Source organism: Eptatretus burgeri, chromosome 7, assembly GCF_056783735.1.
Source record: "Eptatretus burgeri isolate ZD-2024b chromosome 7, Ebu_testis_v1, whole genome shotgun sequence".
NCBI lineage: Eukaryota > Metazoa > Chordata > Myxini > Myxiniformes > Myxinidae > Eptatretus > Eptatretus burgeri.
The window spans coordinates 18400473-18417242 of record NC_140967.1 but is presented as its reverse complement, the minus strand read 5'-3'; the positions used below and the strand labels follow the sequence as shown (position 1 = coordinate 18417242).

The window sequence follows — 16770 nt, the reverse complement described above, 5'->3', positions numbered from 1 at the left end:
CTTCCTATTCTGTCCCCCCCCCCCATATCCCCCTTGATCCTCTTTCAACTGCCCTGCATACATTATAAGTAGATGGCCTTATTTCAGACTGGTGAGACACAATGTTGATGAGTTGTGCCTGTGCTCAGTAATTGGCAGGACGGTATATATGTTTTTTTTTTTTTTTACAGGATGTAAGGCTCATAATGGAGCTGCCACACGCATGCACACGCACACGCTCACGCACACACACTCGAACATAGTACAGACGAATACACAAGGCATCACTGGACTGTTAGATGAAACACAGTCGCTGAGCTTGTGGAAAGTGCAGTCACTTTCCAGGGCACTGTGGGTACCAGTGACGTCGCTATAACGGCGCCGCATTTCTCACCGCTCATCGGGATATTTCCTCCACCCCTTAGATGAAAAATGAAGACGGCTGGCAAAGAACCCTTACTTACAGATGGATTAATTCTTCCACTTTCTGATTTATGACTTGTAATCATGGTTACGCCAGGTGGTGCTATACGATACACATTTACATCTGGAGAATTGGGGTCCTCCCCCCACCATGAATCCTTGGAACTATTAATTTTTTTTTCATCCCCTAAAACCTTTTTGTGTACACCAAGTACAACCACCAATTTTCAATTCACTCCGTCCAGCGGCCCAGGAGTGCATATATGTCAAACAAACAGACACTTCTCAAATTATATCTCGCGAGCACAGTACTCGCCCTACGGGTGATCTTGTTCCAAGCATGCAACACATTCTTGTGATGCATGCCTTTATTTTGGGCAATTGACAGCTCTGGACAGGCAACAAAAAACATAGCCCAGGTTACGTGCATGAATCATAAACATACCTACTGCTTAAAATTCAAAACACCTCACAGCACTAGAAAACGTTGGGACAGGAATACAGTCCTGTCAATAGTGAAGTCATGTAATACCCTCGCTCACCTGGAGATGGCGCTACATGATACGCATTTACATCGAGAATTTGCGTCTTCCCCTCCTCCCCTCCAAAACCACCAGCAAAGATAAAAAAAACACCCCTATACATTAATTGGGGTCATGATATTCCTATGTAGCCAGTCTGGATGTAATTGGCCCAGAACTGTAAGAGGAGTAGCGCGACAAACGAAAAACACACATTCACACCGGTCTGTGAATTACAGTAAGGATGCAGCATGATGAACAGTCAAGGGAGGGATTTGTATACAGGAGCTATCGGCTTGGCATCAGCAAATCATTCATAATATTTGAATCGTCTAATTTGAATTCAAACCCTTTTGGGATAAGACAACAATAAACTGTCAGTTTGATGCTGCACAGAAAGGGTGTTGTATCATGAAAGGTCATCCTTTTAGAAGGGTCACTCAACCAACTGTCAGGTACTGGTGAACATCGGAGATTCCATGATGCCTCTCGAAAGGAGTGCCCCTCTCCTGCCAGAATTTCTGCCTTGACTATCACTGTAAAGGCAATATTATTCAGGCCTCCGTGTTCAGGCCTCGAAAGAGTACGTTTGTTGCACACTTCCGCGATCAAGTAATATGTATTGTGAAGATCATATGTTGAGGTTATATGATGTATACAAGCTAATAATGGAACCTGTGTATTCCCTTTATACGTTGCTCCCCTACCTCAGATCCTCCCCATATATGTATGTACAATCCGTCTGTTGCTTTTTTTAACTTTAATCCATCATGTCACAAAGATCGGCATGGTAAGATTCCCACCGGAGCACTTCTGGAACTCCCAAGGGAACACTTCTGTTAAGAAATATCTTAACCTACCTTAGTTGAATTATAAATACTGCCAAATGCCACCAAAAAGACCCCTGATGAGCAGAAACAAATCGGGTGCAAAGAGAATGGCAGTCCACAGGTCACTTGAGAATTGAGAGCAGACACAGGCTCGGCTTGACGATCAACATGCAAGACCAGCAGCCTCCAGGGCAGACACAGGCTCAGGTTGAGGATCAACATGCAAGACCAGCAGCCTCCAGGGCAGACACAGGCTCAGGTTGAGGATCAACATGCAAGACCAGCAGCCTCCAGGGCAGACACAGGCTCAGGTTGAGGATCAACATGCAAGACCAGCAGCCTCCAGGGCAGACACAGGCTCAGGTTGAGGATCAACATGCAAGACAAGCAGCCTCCAGGGCAGCATATTGGGCACCCTTGGAAGGTGAAGCATTTCAATCAAGTCCAAGTACATTTTGCAATGCCCAAGATTGGTAATTCATACAAAACCAGAAGGCCAACATTCCTCAGTGTGTCATCCAGGAAATATTTCAATACATATCGAGTTTCCCCAGGCAACGCCGGGTACTTCAGCTGGTGATCTATATAACCTTCATGATGTGTCAGTAATCGATCACACATCTCAAACACTTTGGTAATATAAGGAACATTTCATGTTGTCTTTCTGCCTTACCCTTTCCTGAAGAAGGTCTGCATTTGTGGATGTGTGAGTCTTCATACAGATCTACATTAATATAGATTGTTAATTCTCAGATCTATTATAACGAAGGAATTGCACATAGATAATTATGCTAAGGATCAAAAGGAAGTGCACTAATCAGCTGCTGCATGCCAAAAGGTCCCAAAAAGTGATAAGACCCACGTGCAGTAACATTATTTCAATTAATTACAATACCGAGAATTATCAGTCACATCAATGAGTGGTAGTGAACTGAACAGCATTATCACTATCCTGATGCATTGTATGTAGCTCTTTGGCAGCTGAAGGCTTGTCAGGTAACGCCATTCGCTGCCAAGATACGTGCGGTGTCTTATCGCAGAGAAAATTTGCTAAATACAAGATACATTTTGAGATCTACCTCCTTAAAGGCTGCTAAAGACTTGTGAGGACACACTTATTGGCAGTCAAAGGATATGATGCATAAGAGAAACCTCTTACTCTCTGTTAATTCAGCAATGTCGTCGGACATTTTCGGGCATCTGCGTGAAAGGCATTTTCCGCCCCAACCCACCAATTCTACCAAGAAGACGGGGGGAGGGGGGTGGTAATTGTTCCCCCACCCTCCCTCCCTCACTCCCTCCCTCCTTCACCTCACCGCCCCAGGCTCCGACCTCAGACTCAAATTTCATCGACGGTGTAAGGATGGTCTCGTCTCTAAATGGGCATTCATTCTTTATATATGAGTAATACGTATGCATGACTAATTGCTTTCCTAAAAATTAAGAGCATGGCAATTTATTTTAGGAAAGGTGGTAGTTTAACAAGTAATGTTTTGTGTTGTTTTGTTTTGTTTTTGTTGTTGTTTTCATAGAGATTGCAGCAGAGTGACAACTTAACAGATTTCCTGATAGAGTTCAAAAGAATCTTGGTAAGTGTTTTTTTTTAACTTCAAACAAAACTCTTATCTATTTTACGAGGTGCAAATGAATGGAAATTGACAATTCAGATATATTTAATTTTTAATAATTTGTTTTCACATTTTTTTGCTAAAATAGTTGTATAGTTGTGAGATAATTCTCATTTGCTGTTCATGAGGCATGTGGCTAAGATTGTTTTTATCCCCCGCCGCGTGGTGGAAGGGGGATATTGTTGTCACCCAGGTCGTCCGGCTGTTCGTCCGTCCGTCCGGGCGTCAACATTTATAGCTGTGAGTGCGATAACTCATAAACTGTTCGCCATATCGATTTGAAATTTGGGTCACACATGTACTACCTGAAAAGGAAGAACCCGATTGATTTTGGGTATGGCCGGATCCAAGATGGCTGACTGGGGCGGCCATCTTGAAAAAAAAGTTTTTTCCACCATATCGATTTGAAATTTGAGTCACACATGTACCACCTGAAAAGGAAGAACCCTATTGATTTTGTGCGTGGCCGGATCCAAGATGGCCGACTGGAGCGGCCATCTTGAAAAAAATGTTTTTTGTAAAAATGGAAAACCGCTTATATGATTTCAATTATTTTTGGTTACTACGTTCCTCACCCCTGGGGAACTTTTTCAAGATGATGTCCAAATGGTGTCTTGTTTCCAATTCACCTCCCTCATTATCTGGAATATGTATGACCATTTTCATTCAATGGTAGGGGATTCCCCATCTCTGATGGTATATTTCTATTTTGATGTCACCATTGGACAACATTGGAAACACATTAACCAGTGAGCTCAGATCATTGTGTTTTTGTGTTTTTTTACCTTTTCTTTTGAAAAACAATCTTGTGAGAATTGCTCACAAACTCTCAAATAAACATGCTTTTATCTTTATTCTCAAATAAACTGGAAGATAAACTCATCGAGAACAGATGATGGGATTGTATGGGATTTGATAGGACGACAGGGTACTACTATGACGACTACTACAACAGTAGTAGTTTTATGGAACGACACTGAAAGTGCCACCCACCGGAATGCCTTGACATCATCCGGCAGAAGCAAATGCTTTGAGAAAAGTGTATTTTTGACGAGGAAAAATGGTGGGAAAAACAGGCGGGAAAACCCGCGCGTCCTCGCAGCTCCTTCCTTGGCGCCCTTGTTTGCCATTCGGAAGCGGACGTAGTGGCGAAGATGTAGTAGCGTAGATGGTGGAGGTGGCGTGGTTGCAGTGTGGTTGGCGCTGTGATGGGGATGGCGTGGTTGTTGAAATGTTGTGTGTTTGAAATAAAAGATAGAAAAAGAAAAACGCCTAACTCAAAGCGTCGCAACCCGGATGGATCACATAAATTCCCTCTATACAACGGGTTTGGGCTAACTACACATGTACCTATGAAGATATCTCACCTGAGGGTCCTTTATGGTGTAATGCTAATTTCCACAGCTGTAACAATATACAGTATATATATATATATATATATATATATATATATATATATATATATATATATATATATATATATATATATATATATATATATATATATATATATATATGTTTATATTTATTCATATATATATTTATATTTATTCATATATATACATAACACACGTACATACCAGTATACATATATACTAGGCATTTTTAGCCGTCGCTTTGCTGGCGGGTTTAATCAAAAGACTGCATGTTGTATGTACTTCACAAAGATTCTTCTCTATTCACTCTGTCATTTGCCTGAGGTCATCTTCCATCTGCTTGGATGCCAACCATCCTCATTGCTTACGCAGGATGGGCCAAAATGCATACCCAATTTCAAAATTCAACACAAATTAAATGAACTCTGATATGAGTGTGAAACAAAAACTAAATAATAGAGGGATCATTGAAGGTTATTTCCATCAATATAGATTTTCAAAATGTTTTTCATCATTCTGAGCACACATGTGAATATGCGCAGCACAGTAAAATAAAACTATGAGTATAATCAAAACATTTTTCCAGCATGACACCCTTCACCACAGTATATACTTCAATACATGTATTCTTCATGCCGAGTGTTGCCTTAATGGTTAGGGTGGTGGGCTTTGGATCCTCGGGTCCTAAGTTCAAATCCCGCTCAGCTGTTGAATTAATACCAGGTGCGGTTAACTCGGCCCGTCATCTTTCCGTGGTCGGCAAAAAAATGAGTGCCAGCATGCTGGTATACTGTGTCGGAGTGGTGACCCGTCCAGGATTGTGCTCAATAGCCAAGGAAACTGCGAAAAGCAGAACCAACGCTCTGCACAGAGTATTGTCCCAATATCCTCCTCCTCCATGCCTATATCCTCCTGCTTCATCCCTAATTTATGTATGCCATACAGGTAAATATTTGCTAGTATGAATAAAGCGGTAAATTTCATGCTGATTCACCAATCATTCCTTGTTCACTCACTTCGTCGAAAGGTCGCAGCTTCCTGCTTTAATATCATGTGAATGTCAATTAAGCACCAAGGTAAGTGCATCAAACCAAGATCCTGTCAATTCTTCATCTGCTATTTATGTTCGTCTTACAATACAGTACTCCAAATTATTCCGTCAGGCTGGGAAATTATATGTAACATGTGGAAGCATGTCAATATCTAACCCCAATGAATATTGATATTGTTGCTGTACTCGATTACCATTATAGGTCGATGGTTGTCGAATCACTTGTTAGTTTTGCAGACATTTTGTTGGATAAGCTTGCATCTCTCGAACATCAGACCACACAGCACATTCAAATTGTCATCTGATTGGAGACGACGTTCGAGGCAAGCATTTCCGGATCACTGAAAAAAAAAATCTGTATGAAAGTTCGTTCGGCGATCCAGTAACGGGATTATTTTGTGACATCACCAAAAAAGCGACAACTTTATGGTGCACAGACCTGAAGCATATCAGGGTTGCCTAGCTGTAATGTCCAAACTTTTAAAGCGGCTATCTATTATGTACGCATAAGATGGAAGTTTTGACCTCATCTCTTTTCACCTGAACTTGCCATGTTTATGTCAGTCTGAACATGTGATTTATTCTGACATTGCTGGAGAACCCCTTGGAGTTTTTATTTTTTATTTTGAAGCCAAACAAAGTATTGTATGTTACCAATAACAGTTTAAACAAACGCTCTCAATGTTGACATATATATATGTATTCAAGCCAAATAAGTCTCATTAAAATTCGTTTTTGTCAGAATGAGTCAAAAAAATATCCCATGATATTGCTTTGATTAGTTTTTTAATTCCTAAATGACTTCATGGAATATCTTTCTTTTATAATTAGAACTGTTCTGTGAGAACCAATGAAGAACTTTCCTCTCCTCCACCGCCATCCTATTACTCTCAGCTGATACGGGACATCGTGGATTTGGGATGGGACAAGTGAGTACTGTATTTTTTTTTTTTTGCATACATAGTCAAAGTTCCTGTAAGAGCTGCAGCAATGAACTTATCAGGACACAAATAAGAGAAGGAACAGCATAACAAAAAGGGGGAAAATGCTAACAGGAGGGTGGAGGGAGAAAATAGACGGAGACAGACAAACAAGGGATGTGGGTAATGATGAGGGTTAGGCCTAAGTCACATTTGCCACAGCGGGCGTGGGGTCTCCAAAATCTACGGCCACCAGCAATTATACGGCGGCCGCAGTATTTCCACGGTCACACAATGTAGCAGTCACATACGTTTTTATTTTCGGGGAGCTGCACAGCGTATTTATAAATTGTGGAGACCGAAAAAGTGGGGTTGCGTACGGTCTTTGATTTGTCGCACGGTGACCTGAGGGCGCTCCTGCGGCGGCCATAGATTTTTCAAGGCAGACGCAAGGCGACTGCAGGGGGACCCTAAGGCGAACGTGCGGCCAGACGGAAGGTAACGAATGAGTTAATTTTTTTTTTTTACCATTTTTTTGTTTCGGATTGTCGAATTGCTACGGTGAACGTAGAAATGAAAACAGTTATAACTCCGCGTTATAATTCCACGGCGACCTTACGGCCTGTAAAATATAGCCATACGGCGTCGGGCCACCCTGAGGCCACCTCAGAAACTGTGGCCGCCGCACGTTTCTGTCAATTCAGAGGGCATACGGCCGCCGTATCCTCACCGTAGAGCAAATGTGACTTAGGCCTCGGTCTTAGAAATTGTGGAGACAGAAAACGTGGAGTTGCCGTACGGTCTTTGATTTGATGTCGCACGGTGACCTTAAGGGGGCCCTGCGGCGGCCATAGAATTTTCAAGGCAGACGCAAGGTAGCCTCAAGGTGCCCGCAAGGCGACCGCAGGGGGGCCCTAAGGCGAACGTGCGGCCAGACGGACGGTAACGAATGGGTTAATTTTTTTTTTTTACCAGTTTTTTTTTTCGGCTTGTCGAATTGCTACGGCGAACGTAGAAATGAAAAAAGTTATAACTCCGCGTTATAATTCCACGGCGACCTTACGACCTGTAAAATATAGCCAAACGGCGTAGGGCCACCCTGAGGCCACCACAGAAACTCTGCGGCCGCCGCACGTTTCTGTAAATTCAGAGGGCGTACGGCCGCCGTTTCCTCGCCGTAGAGCAAATGTGACTTAGGCCTTAGGGAGAATGCAGGGGGTGGACAAGATGGATACAGAAGCAAAATTTTGGGAGAGGTGTGGGTGGTTTGAAGGGCGTAGCAAAGATCATGGTTTTGGATGGGAGATGATTTGAGATTTCAGGGTTTTACCCAAAGCATGTAGCATATCAGGCCCAGTATGCTGTAGAGTTAAGCCGTGATCCTTGTCCAATCCTGATACACTCCCAGTGCTCAAATAGTTTGTGTAACAACAATGAGCTGCCACCTGTTTGCCAATGTTATGAAATATGTGGATAATTTTATTAAATTAACGTTAGTCCTTCGTTGGCACACCTGAACTCCTATATCCACCATTGGAGGTTTTTCTTAGCCTACAAAGCCTTCATCCACAGCTTTGTGGAGTACTTTCCTCCTCCTCTGGGCTGATGCCCCATCTCACACCTTGCTCAGCTTGACACCATGGAGACCAAGGCCATCATGATCATTGGAATCTCCCACAATGAAACAGTCCATGAGCCTATCACTTTCCCATCACAGACAGGTCGGTAGTTTCCGTATTCTTCCGCCTCCTTTCTGGTCTTGCACCTTCGGCTCTTACCATGCTTCCCCCCTCCCCCTCACCCACAGTTCTGCACAGCACACACTGTCCACCATCAACCTTCTTCTCGTGAAACTCCCAAAAATGCAGAATCACTGCTCACCTCCACTCATTCATTCCTCTTATTTTTTTTTTTTTGTCAACCCATGGAACCAACTTCCACATTCTTTTCAATCTCAATCTTCTCTCCAGCTTTTGAAGATTGATGTTCACCACCATCTCAGATCATATCCCATCCAAAACCATAATCTTTTCTACCCCTGATAATCCTCTACTCCCAAGCCCACCTTCTGAATTTCCTTCTTTTTTTTTTCTTCTTCTTCCTGAGAATTTGCTTCCATATCCATCTTGTCCACCCCATGGGTCCTTTCCTGCCCCTCATTCCTCCACACACCCATTATATGTCAGTCTCCCTCTATTTTGTTCTGTTATGTCCTCATCCATTCAGTGTTCTCGCTCTTTCACCAGCCTTGAGTCTGTATACAAAAAGACACCACAGCTTGCTTTCTGCCAACCTTCATCCCCCAGACAGAGCATTTTCCTCTCGAAATCTGTTCTCCTGTCATTACCATTGTGATTGCTCTGCAGAGCTAACAGCTGTGGTTTGTCCACATATGATGCATCCTCACTACACTCACTTGACTTCAACTTCCCACCTTACTTTGTGTCCCTTCAGACTTGCAGAAACTGTAAGCATGCATCATCGTTCTTTCATCATGCTGCAATCACCTTCATCAACCTGCTCCACCCCCCCTCCCTCCACCTGTAACCTTCAGAAGTTCAAGCCCTCCCCGTCTTAGCTCCCTTCCTTCCTACCTCCTTCTAGTCTCGTGTATCGGAAGTAATTCTGAATAGTTATGGGTCTTACCATTCCAAACCATCATTAATATCAATAACTCTGAGTCATACCCTTCTCCTGTAAACATACTCATTTAAATTGCGATCTGATTGCACGCAGACGATCCACTTAGCTGAGTAGCTGAACAGCATGTAATGCAGGGAAAGTATGGGGGAAAATCCATTAGAAAATATAGGGCGATCCAGAGATGCGATATTTTGGAAAAAAAAACACCGAATATCACAAGATAACTGGATTATGGGAATGTTGGCGACATCTCGTCATGTTGATCAGCGAGTCTCTGCTTGTTCTTCATAGATTTTAAGTGTGTGTACATTACTGCAAGAACATCAGTCTTGTTGAAGCGTCTTGGCTCAACACTTTAAACAGGCCTGCTATGTTTGATTGCTTTGGGGAAAAGCATCCATTTCCTTTCTTGGAATTTATTTTCAGGACTCTCTTTAATTGTTTAATGCTCTTCGACGAGCCCTGATTGAAGCGTACAAAAGCTAATTAAAATGCAAACTTATCGAACGACATTATAAAACGTCTGAACTTGGAAATATCCCATGCCATATGTCATCCTTCCAGGGCTTTGTTATTTTGTTTTGCAGAATTTCATTCGTGGACGAAGAGCTCAGGAACATAAATCTGAGATTGCACGATGCTTGCGGTAGGGAACACGTGTTCGCTCTCAAGATAAATCCACAGGTAAGAGGATTTAATGAAACACGAGCCCAACATAGCATTACCAATCGTGTTATTCCAATTTCTCTGTTCTGGCCAATCTTGGTAAACCTTCTTTATATATATATATATATATATATATATATATATATATATATATATATATATATATATATATATATATATATATATATATATATATATATATATATATATATATATTTGGGTGGTCTTAAAATACAAACTTCAACTTTTCAAATGTGCTTTTTTATTTTTTGGTTCCACTTGGGAAGAAAAAAAATTGAGTGAAGTTTCATTTGATTTCGACAGATTTTACCACTGTCACACGACCCCTGTTGTTTTGTGCCATGACGTCAAACTATGACTGAACTGAACAGAGTTGTGGGTTTATATCTCAGCTTGGTAATATTTTTGAGGTTAATATACTGAAACGCAAAAGAAACTTACCACTTGTTTGAAATGTAATAAAATTGTAACAGTTCAAAATAAATCAAACCAACAATTGCTAATTGAAACATTGGCATTTTATTGATGACATGTCAAGTTTTTGACCAAGATACACCATCTCATAAGTTTGTCCTACAGTACACAACAGCACAGCATGCAATGTCAGTCCCCTTTCAATAGCGTGTGTGGCCACCATTGTTTTGGATACAGGCAGTGCATCGTCGGCGCATACCGCCTACCAGTCTTTGGATGGATTGCTGCTGGATTCTGTCCCACTCAGTCCTCAATCTCTGAAGCCATCTGAATTAGGACCATCTGCCTGTCCTGCCTTGCAGTGGTGACTCTTGGCCTCCCTGATCGAGGTCTGTCATCTGCAGAGTTGTGGAGGGTATCTCTGTCCACCAGGGCCGATATCGTCTGGTGTGAACAGCCAAGGCGACATGCCACCTCACAGTAGCTCAATCCGCCTTGCAGTATGCCCAAGACACACTGCCGTTGATCCCTTGACAATCGTGGCATGTTGATTGAAATGCCCATTTTGCACTGGCCTTTTTAAAGCCAATATCAAGACATCACGTGCAGCTCATTAAAATCATCCCGTACCCCTTGGCTAATCACTGACAGTCAAAACGGCTGTTCAACAGCTGTGCTATGAAGTGACCATTGAAGGTTCAAGTGACCATCCGTGACCGTTTTGTCTGAGAGTGAGGACACAATTGTCCACAAATAAGTTCACACATTTACTACACGCAGTGTTATTATTGATATTTGCAGGTTTAAAAGGTGGTAAGTTTCTTTTGCGTTTCAGTATCTAAACCTCTTCACTCCAGAAGCAATATTTTTAGGAGTGCAACAACTCAACAGGAAGGATTCTTGTTTCATTTTGCATTTAACTGTCAAACAGCCACAATGCTATAATTCATGGATTCAGAGACTGGAACACTGTATTTTTCAGACCCTGTGTGACGGTGGTTAATAAAGCCGTACATGAACCATATTTGGTACCAATACTTTTCTTATTAATACGAACCATTTTAGGAAAAAGCACCTTGAGAAAGTCCTCTTTTTGGTTTCGGTGTACCAGTAAGGACCACCCAAATATATATATATATATATATGTGTATGTATATATATATATATATATATATATATATATATATATATATATATATATATATATATATATATATATTGTTGCGGTTTTCGCGCCCGCCGGCGTGCGACGGCCACGTAACTCGAATCGCGGCACGTCGCCCACCGGACGGACAATCCAGTCGTGACCCTCTCGGACTAACGCCGGGAACCAGTCACGGGTGGACCTTTCGGTCTCACCGCGATCGAGCCAATCAGCCCCCGCGTGGGATAGGGTTGCTCGCCAAATTCGAACTACCTAAGTACCCACGCGGAGGGTAGACCGGGCGATCGCACCTCGCCGCAGGTCGACTTCGGACACGGGCCACTTAAGCGACCCGTTCCGTACTATCAGAATAACCGAGCGGTGTTATCGTCGACCTCGACGGTTCGATTAATTATCGGGCGTATTCAGCCCACTACCAACCCTTTACGTGAAGCAAGATGAGGGTTCAATGGGGGAAAAGACGAAGCGAAGCGGGAGAACAGTTCAACAATAAAGCACATTTATTCGCGGCACACGGGAAGCACACAAATACAATTCCACCAAATGCACACAAAAAAGAAAACACAATTCCATTTACACAAAAAGCAAACATAAAAGTGAAAACACAGTGCAGAGCTAATACCGACTACCGAGCACACGGCAACACTTATACAATTCTACTTCACAGACGGCGCCGACAACACATACCCAAAACCAAGGGAAAAGAAATCCCCCAAGAATGGGGCAGGCCTGAGGCCGAGACCGGGTCGGGCCTACCCGTCTGGTGATGAGACGCGGAGCGGCGATGGCCCCGCAACCCGCGGGCCTCGTGGACAGTGCCTGGCAGGGGGTGGGAACGGGGCCCCCTTGGTCGCACTATCTCAGCGCGGGGGGGAAACAGGAGGGGGTTGCTGATGCTCGGGGTATAGAGGATCTTTATTATATGCGACGAGCGTCTCCACCTCGGCCAGGTCGCGCTGTCGGCCTCCTTCGGGTGCAGCTTCCTGCACGACGCGAGCACCCCCTCGTCTGGTGTCGCCGCCTTTCCACAGCTCCGTCCCCTCCGTTCCGACTCCAACGCATACGACGAGCAGCTCCACCGCCCGCGAAGTCTTGACCCTCTGCTTCCGACTCTCCTCTTCTTGACTCTCCGACCTCGTTCTGCTGACTCTCTCGTTCCCTTTTTGCTGACTCCGACCCTCGTTCTGCTGACTCTCCGACCTACTCGTTCTCTCGTTCCTACTCTGACTGACGAACACCGTCCTTTTATCCCCCCGTAACTTCGCCTTTGACCCCCTCCCTTTGACCTTTCACCTCGCTCCCCATTGGCCCGAGAAAAAGTGGGCGTGAAGGCTTTTTGATCCACAAATTTGCATATATCGATCGTTCTGGAGGCGGGGCCAAATCGCCCCTCGCTCACCGATTGGACGGCAAAAAGTGGGCGTGTGTCGTTTTTGATCCGTTTTTGAAGCAGAAAATCTGTGATTTTGTACACGCTGTTCGACGCGCGTTCTGCATGAGTCCAACACCGGTACCCACAGCGGGGCAAGAACGGTGGCGATGCTACGGTTGTGAGGTGTGCGTGAAGGTCGTGGCGGTTGTGGTGAAGCGGTGGTTGTGGTCGGTGGTTGATGTTGTGGTTGTGATCATGGCGGTTGGTCCGAAATAAAGATAGTAAAAGAAAAACGGCTATCCTGAAGAGTCGCAGCTCGCATAAATGACATGTATTCCCACTAGACAACGGGTTTGGGCCTAACTACACATGCACTTACCGAGATACCTCACCTAAGGGACCTGAATGGTGGTTTGCGAATCTGGTAACCACAACAATATATATATATATATATATATATATATATATATATATATATATATATATATATATATATATATTACAGTATTAAGGTTGGCCCTTTGTTTTCATTCATCCGTTTGTATGCAGCATGTCACTGCAGGTTTGTAACAGTTCTTGTCGGTTGTGGCGATGCTGCTGATGCAGTGCTTCCCTTTAATTTAGAGTAGGAATTTTTTATTTGGCCAGTGTCATTCTTCCCTCCAGGTCTTCAAGACAGCTGTTCATCACCATCTCAAGTCATCCCCCATCCAAAACCTTTATCTTTTTCCACCCCCTTTAAACCACCCCCACCCTCCCAAAATTTTGCTTATTTATCCATCTTGTCCACCCCTTGCATTCTTCCCTACCCCTCATCGTTACCTGCATCCCTTGTTTATCCATCTCCATCTACTTTTTCCCTCCACCGTGCTTGTTGGCATGTCCCCTTTCTCCTGTTGATCCCTTTGTTATATTGTGTCCTGATCTGTTGTTTGTCCTAGCTCTTTCATGAGCCTAAGCCATGGTGACGGCGGTAGCTCGTCGACTCTTCCCAAAGGACACAGTGGTATCTTCAATGTCCATCACGTAATGCTAGCAGGTGGGACGGACAGATTAATGTCCATCCGAAGGATGGCACACATTGATGAGTTGCCCTGCACGTGAAACACCAGGATGACAGTTTATAGCTGAGTCAGGATTCAAACCCAGGTGGGGACAGCACAGAGACGAGTGTGCATACCTCCTGGTCTAGACTATCCTGCCAGCTCTCAGGTTAGCCCTTACAGAGATTGACCCCAAAACTATCATTATTTAGTAAAGATACTTACAGGTGATCTCCAGAGGGCTTTGCGAAAGACCACTACCCAAAACGGGCAGGGTGGAACTGTCACGTGTACTGTCACAAATTGATGTCTTGGACAGCACTCTTTTAGAACTTGTTATCCATAAGGCAAAAGGAAATACTGAATTCCCCCCTTACATCTGTGCACTGATGAACCTTTCCTCCCCCCCCCACCCCTCCCCCACAGTACCCGAAAGAACCCCCAGAGTGCAGGGCTGATTTGCCAGTGCCTTTTCATCTGACCTGGCCTCAAAAGGTGAAATTCAAATAGTTTGCACTTGAAAACATTGTGGAGAGAACTTACAGTAGGTTGTTATTTTAGTTTATCTTTTCAATGTCGTTCCCCTTCGATCAATGCCACAAGATGGTATCTCCTGTCACTTTCATTGGTATTTGTTTTGGAACATATGCTACTCGGGTACAATGTTCAACTCAGGGTCATAGATTACAAGGTACAGGGAGGGTTGCTTTAGAATGCAATTAATTGTTGCTGTTTACTTGGCTTTTACCTCAACCATCTCCATTATTAACCATGTTAGTTCCTCGTATCCAAAAGGTCTCGAATATGTGTTCTTCTGAAACACGGAGTGTTGATGTAATTTTACACTTCAGGTATCATTCGGCTGTCGGTACCTTTCTTTCTACATCGGTTGCCATGCAATGTTTCAGGCCTGGGAGCCATTGCTGGATTCACCCTGCGGATACTGGCTATTTGTCGGCTTCGTACCAGTGTGGCACTTTTTCATCGGTTACATGACCAAATCGATGTAAACTATTCAACACTTAATTGTCCTCGGGTGTGGTTCATTTTTATATTCGAAAGGGATGGAATTCCTGTCGCATTTTGGCTTTTTTTTTCTACCCCTTTTCCTGATCGTTTCCATAATTATTTTCACTGGAAGCACCTGCTCCCCATTGGAGTGGCCAGAGGGGGTCATGTCATTATCTTTATGATTTATGATTAGTAATAGCATAGCAGAGTACTCGCCATACAGTACGATCTTGTTATAAGCATGCAACACATTCTTCGAACACATCCACATGGGTGAAATTCTTCTGTATGTATCCGGAAATCCTTATTTTTGTGACGGCCCATACAGAGGTTTTCATATTCACGTCGTCGGAAAAGCATGCCGCTATTATAGCGAATTCAGGTGCTATTCCGAAATGCTGATTTGTTTATTTCACCATTTCGTCCGGATGGGGTGCAATGCTAACACATCATGACCATGATTACGTGAATTACTCCTATGGTAGTTTTATTTTGAGGTATTTTTGTTGAGGTTAATGGGGTTAAAAAAAGCTTGCAAACGCATTACCGTGACCAGATGTCCGTCAGGCAGGAGAACGTCCGTCTATGTTGGTACACACGGAAATAGTGTCCATTGTTGGATTTTGGAGGGAACGGTGATTTTCCCATCGCCGTTCCCTCCAACGAACTTCATGGAAAATACCGAAGTGCCGTCTTGACATTGCATGAAGTAAAGATGCGATTCTGCTGCAAAACTTGATATTTATTGTCTGTTGGTCTGGTCACGCTGAAGTTTGTGACCAAATCGATACGAGACCAATACATCTTAACAAGGAGGTTTGACGCAGGAGGAGGCCATTTGGCACATCATGTCTGGGCTGCACCACTACCAACTCGTTAAGTATATCCATCAGGCTCTCGACTCAATTTCACCTTTTGTGGGGGGGGGGGACTGGGGATGAGAAAAGTGTGGCAGCCAGAGGGACTTGAGTATTATAAATGTAAATAAAATCAATATTTAAAAACTCATTTGTCTATTACGACATGCAACTTTCCCTTGTATACGTGACATTGTGTGTTCACTGACCCCTGCAGGAGGGAGGAGGCGGTCAGAATTGTTAATTCCGTTGGTGTCTTTTTCGAGAAATTACCAATTTTAACCTCTCCCGGAGATTTGCCATTGAAGCCACACCAAAATGGTTTCTCAAAATGGTTTCATCAGGTCTAAACCTGCAATGGCCAGTCACCACACCAATAACAGTTAATTACAAAGAAGGCACAGGACGACAAAAATGGAGAATCCAGAGACAAAAGATAGACGGACATGAAAACGGGCAGATAACAAAATAAATAAATAAAGTGCGCTCATGATCCGATATAATAAAAACCCACTTAATATAGGAAATGTAATCTAATCAAAATGGTCACAAGCGCACGACAGAGGGTGTCAGGTGAGATCTCTGTAGCAGACAGTATGGTATTAACAAGTCCATATCTGCCAATTAAATAAATGCACAGAAAACATAAGGGGGTTGTGAATGCTCTGGTTTTTGCACCATTAGGGGGGGTAATTCCGGTAAACCGCTCCATGACATGAAACGTGACACTCCCCACTACCCCCCTTATAAAGCACTTGTATATAAAGTCCTGGAAAGGTATGTGGTATTCAGTATTCATTTATTTTGTGACAACAAAATGCTTTACTAACCAACTGAAAATAATCTTCCC

The 16770-nt window shown here is 43.4% G+C and overlaps 1 protein-coding gene across 9 annotated transcripts in view; it reads left to right on the top strand.

The window, feature by feature from the left end:
* FANCL (FA complementation group L) overlaps positions 1-16770 on the top strand; it is a 74207-nt gene that overhangs the window by 22917 nt on the left and 34520 nt on the right. For 8 of the 9 annotated variants that reach the window (XM_085887567.1, XM_085887572.1, XM_085887565.1 and 5 more), the window contains 4 exons: positions 3286-3342; positions 6640-6737; positions 9959-10055; positions 14479-14547. In XM_085887567.1, coding sequence (XP_085743693.1) covers positions 3286-3342; positions 6640-6737; positions 9959-10055; positions 14479-14547 — 321 coding nt within the window. The remainder of the gene's footprint in view (positions 1-3285; positions 3343-6639; positions 6738-9958; positions 10056-14478; positions 14548-16770) is intronic. The other variant, XM_085887573.1, reaches the window with a different exon arrangement.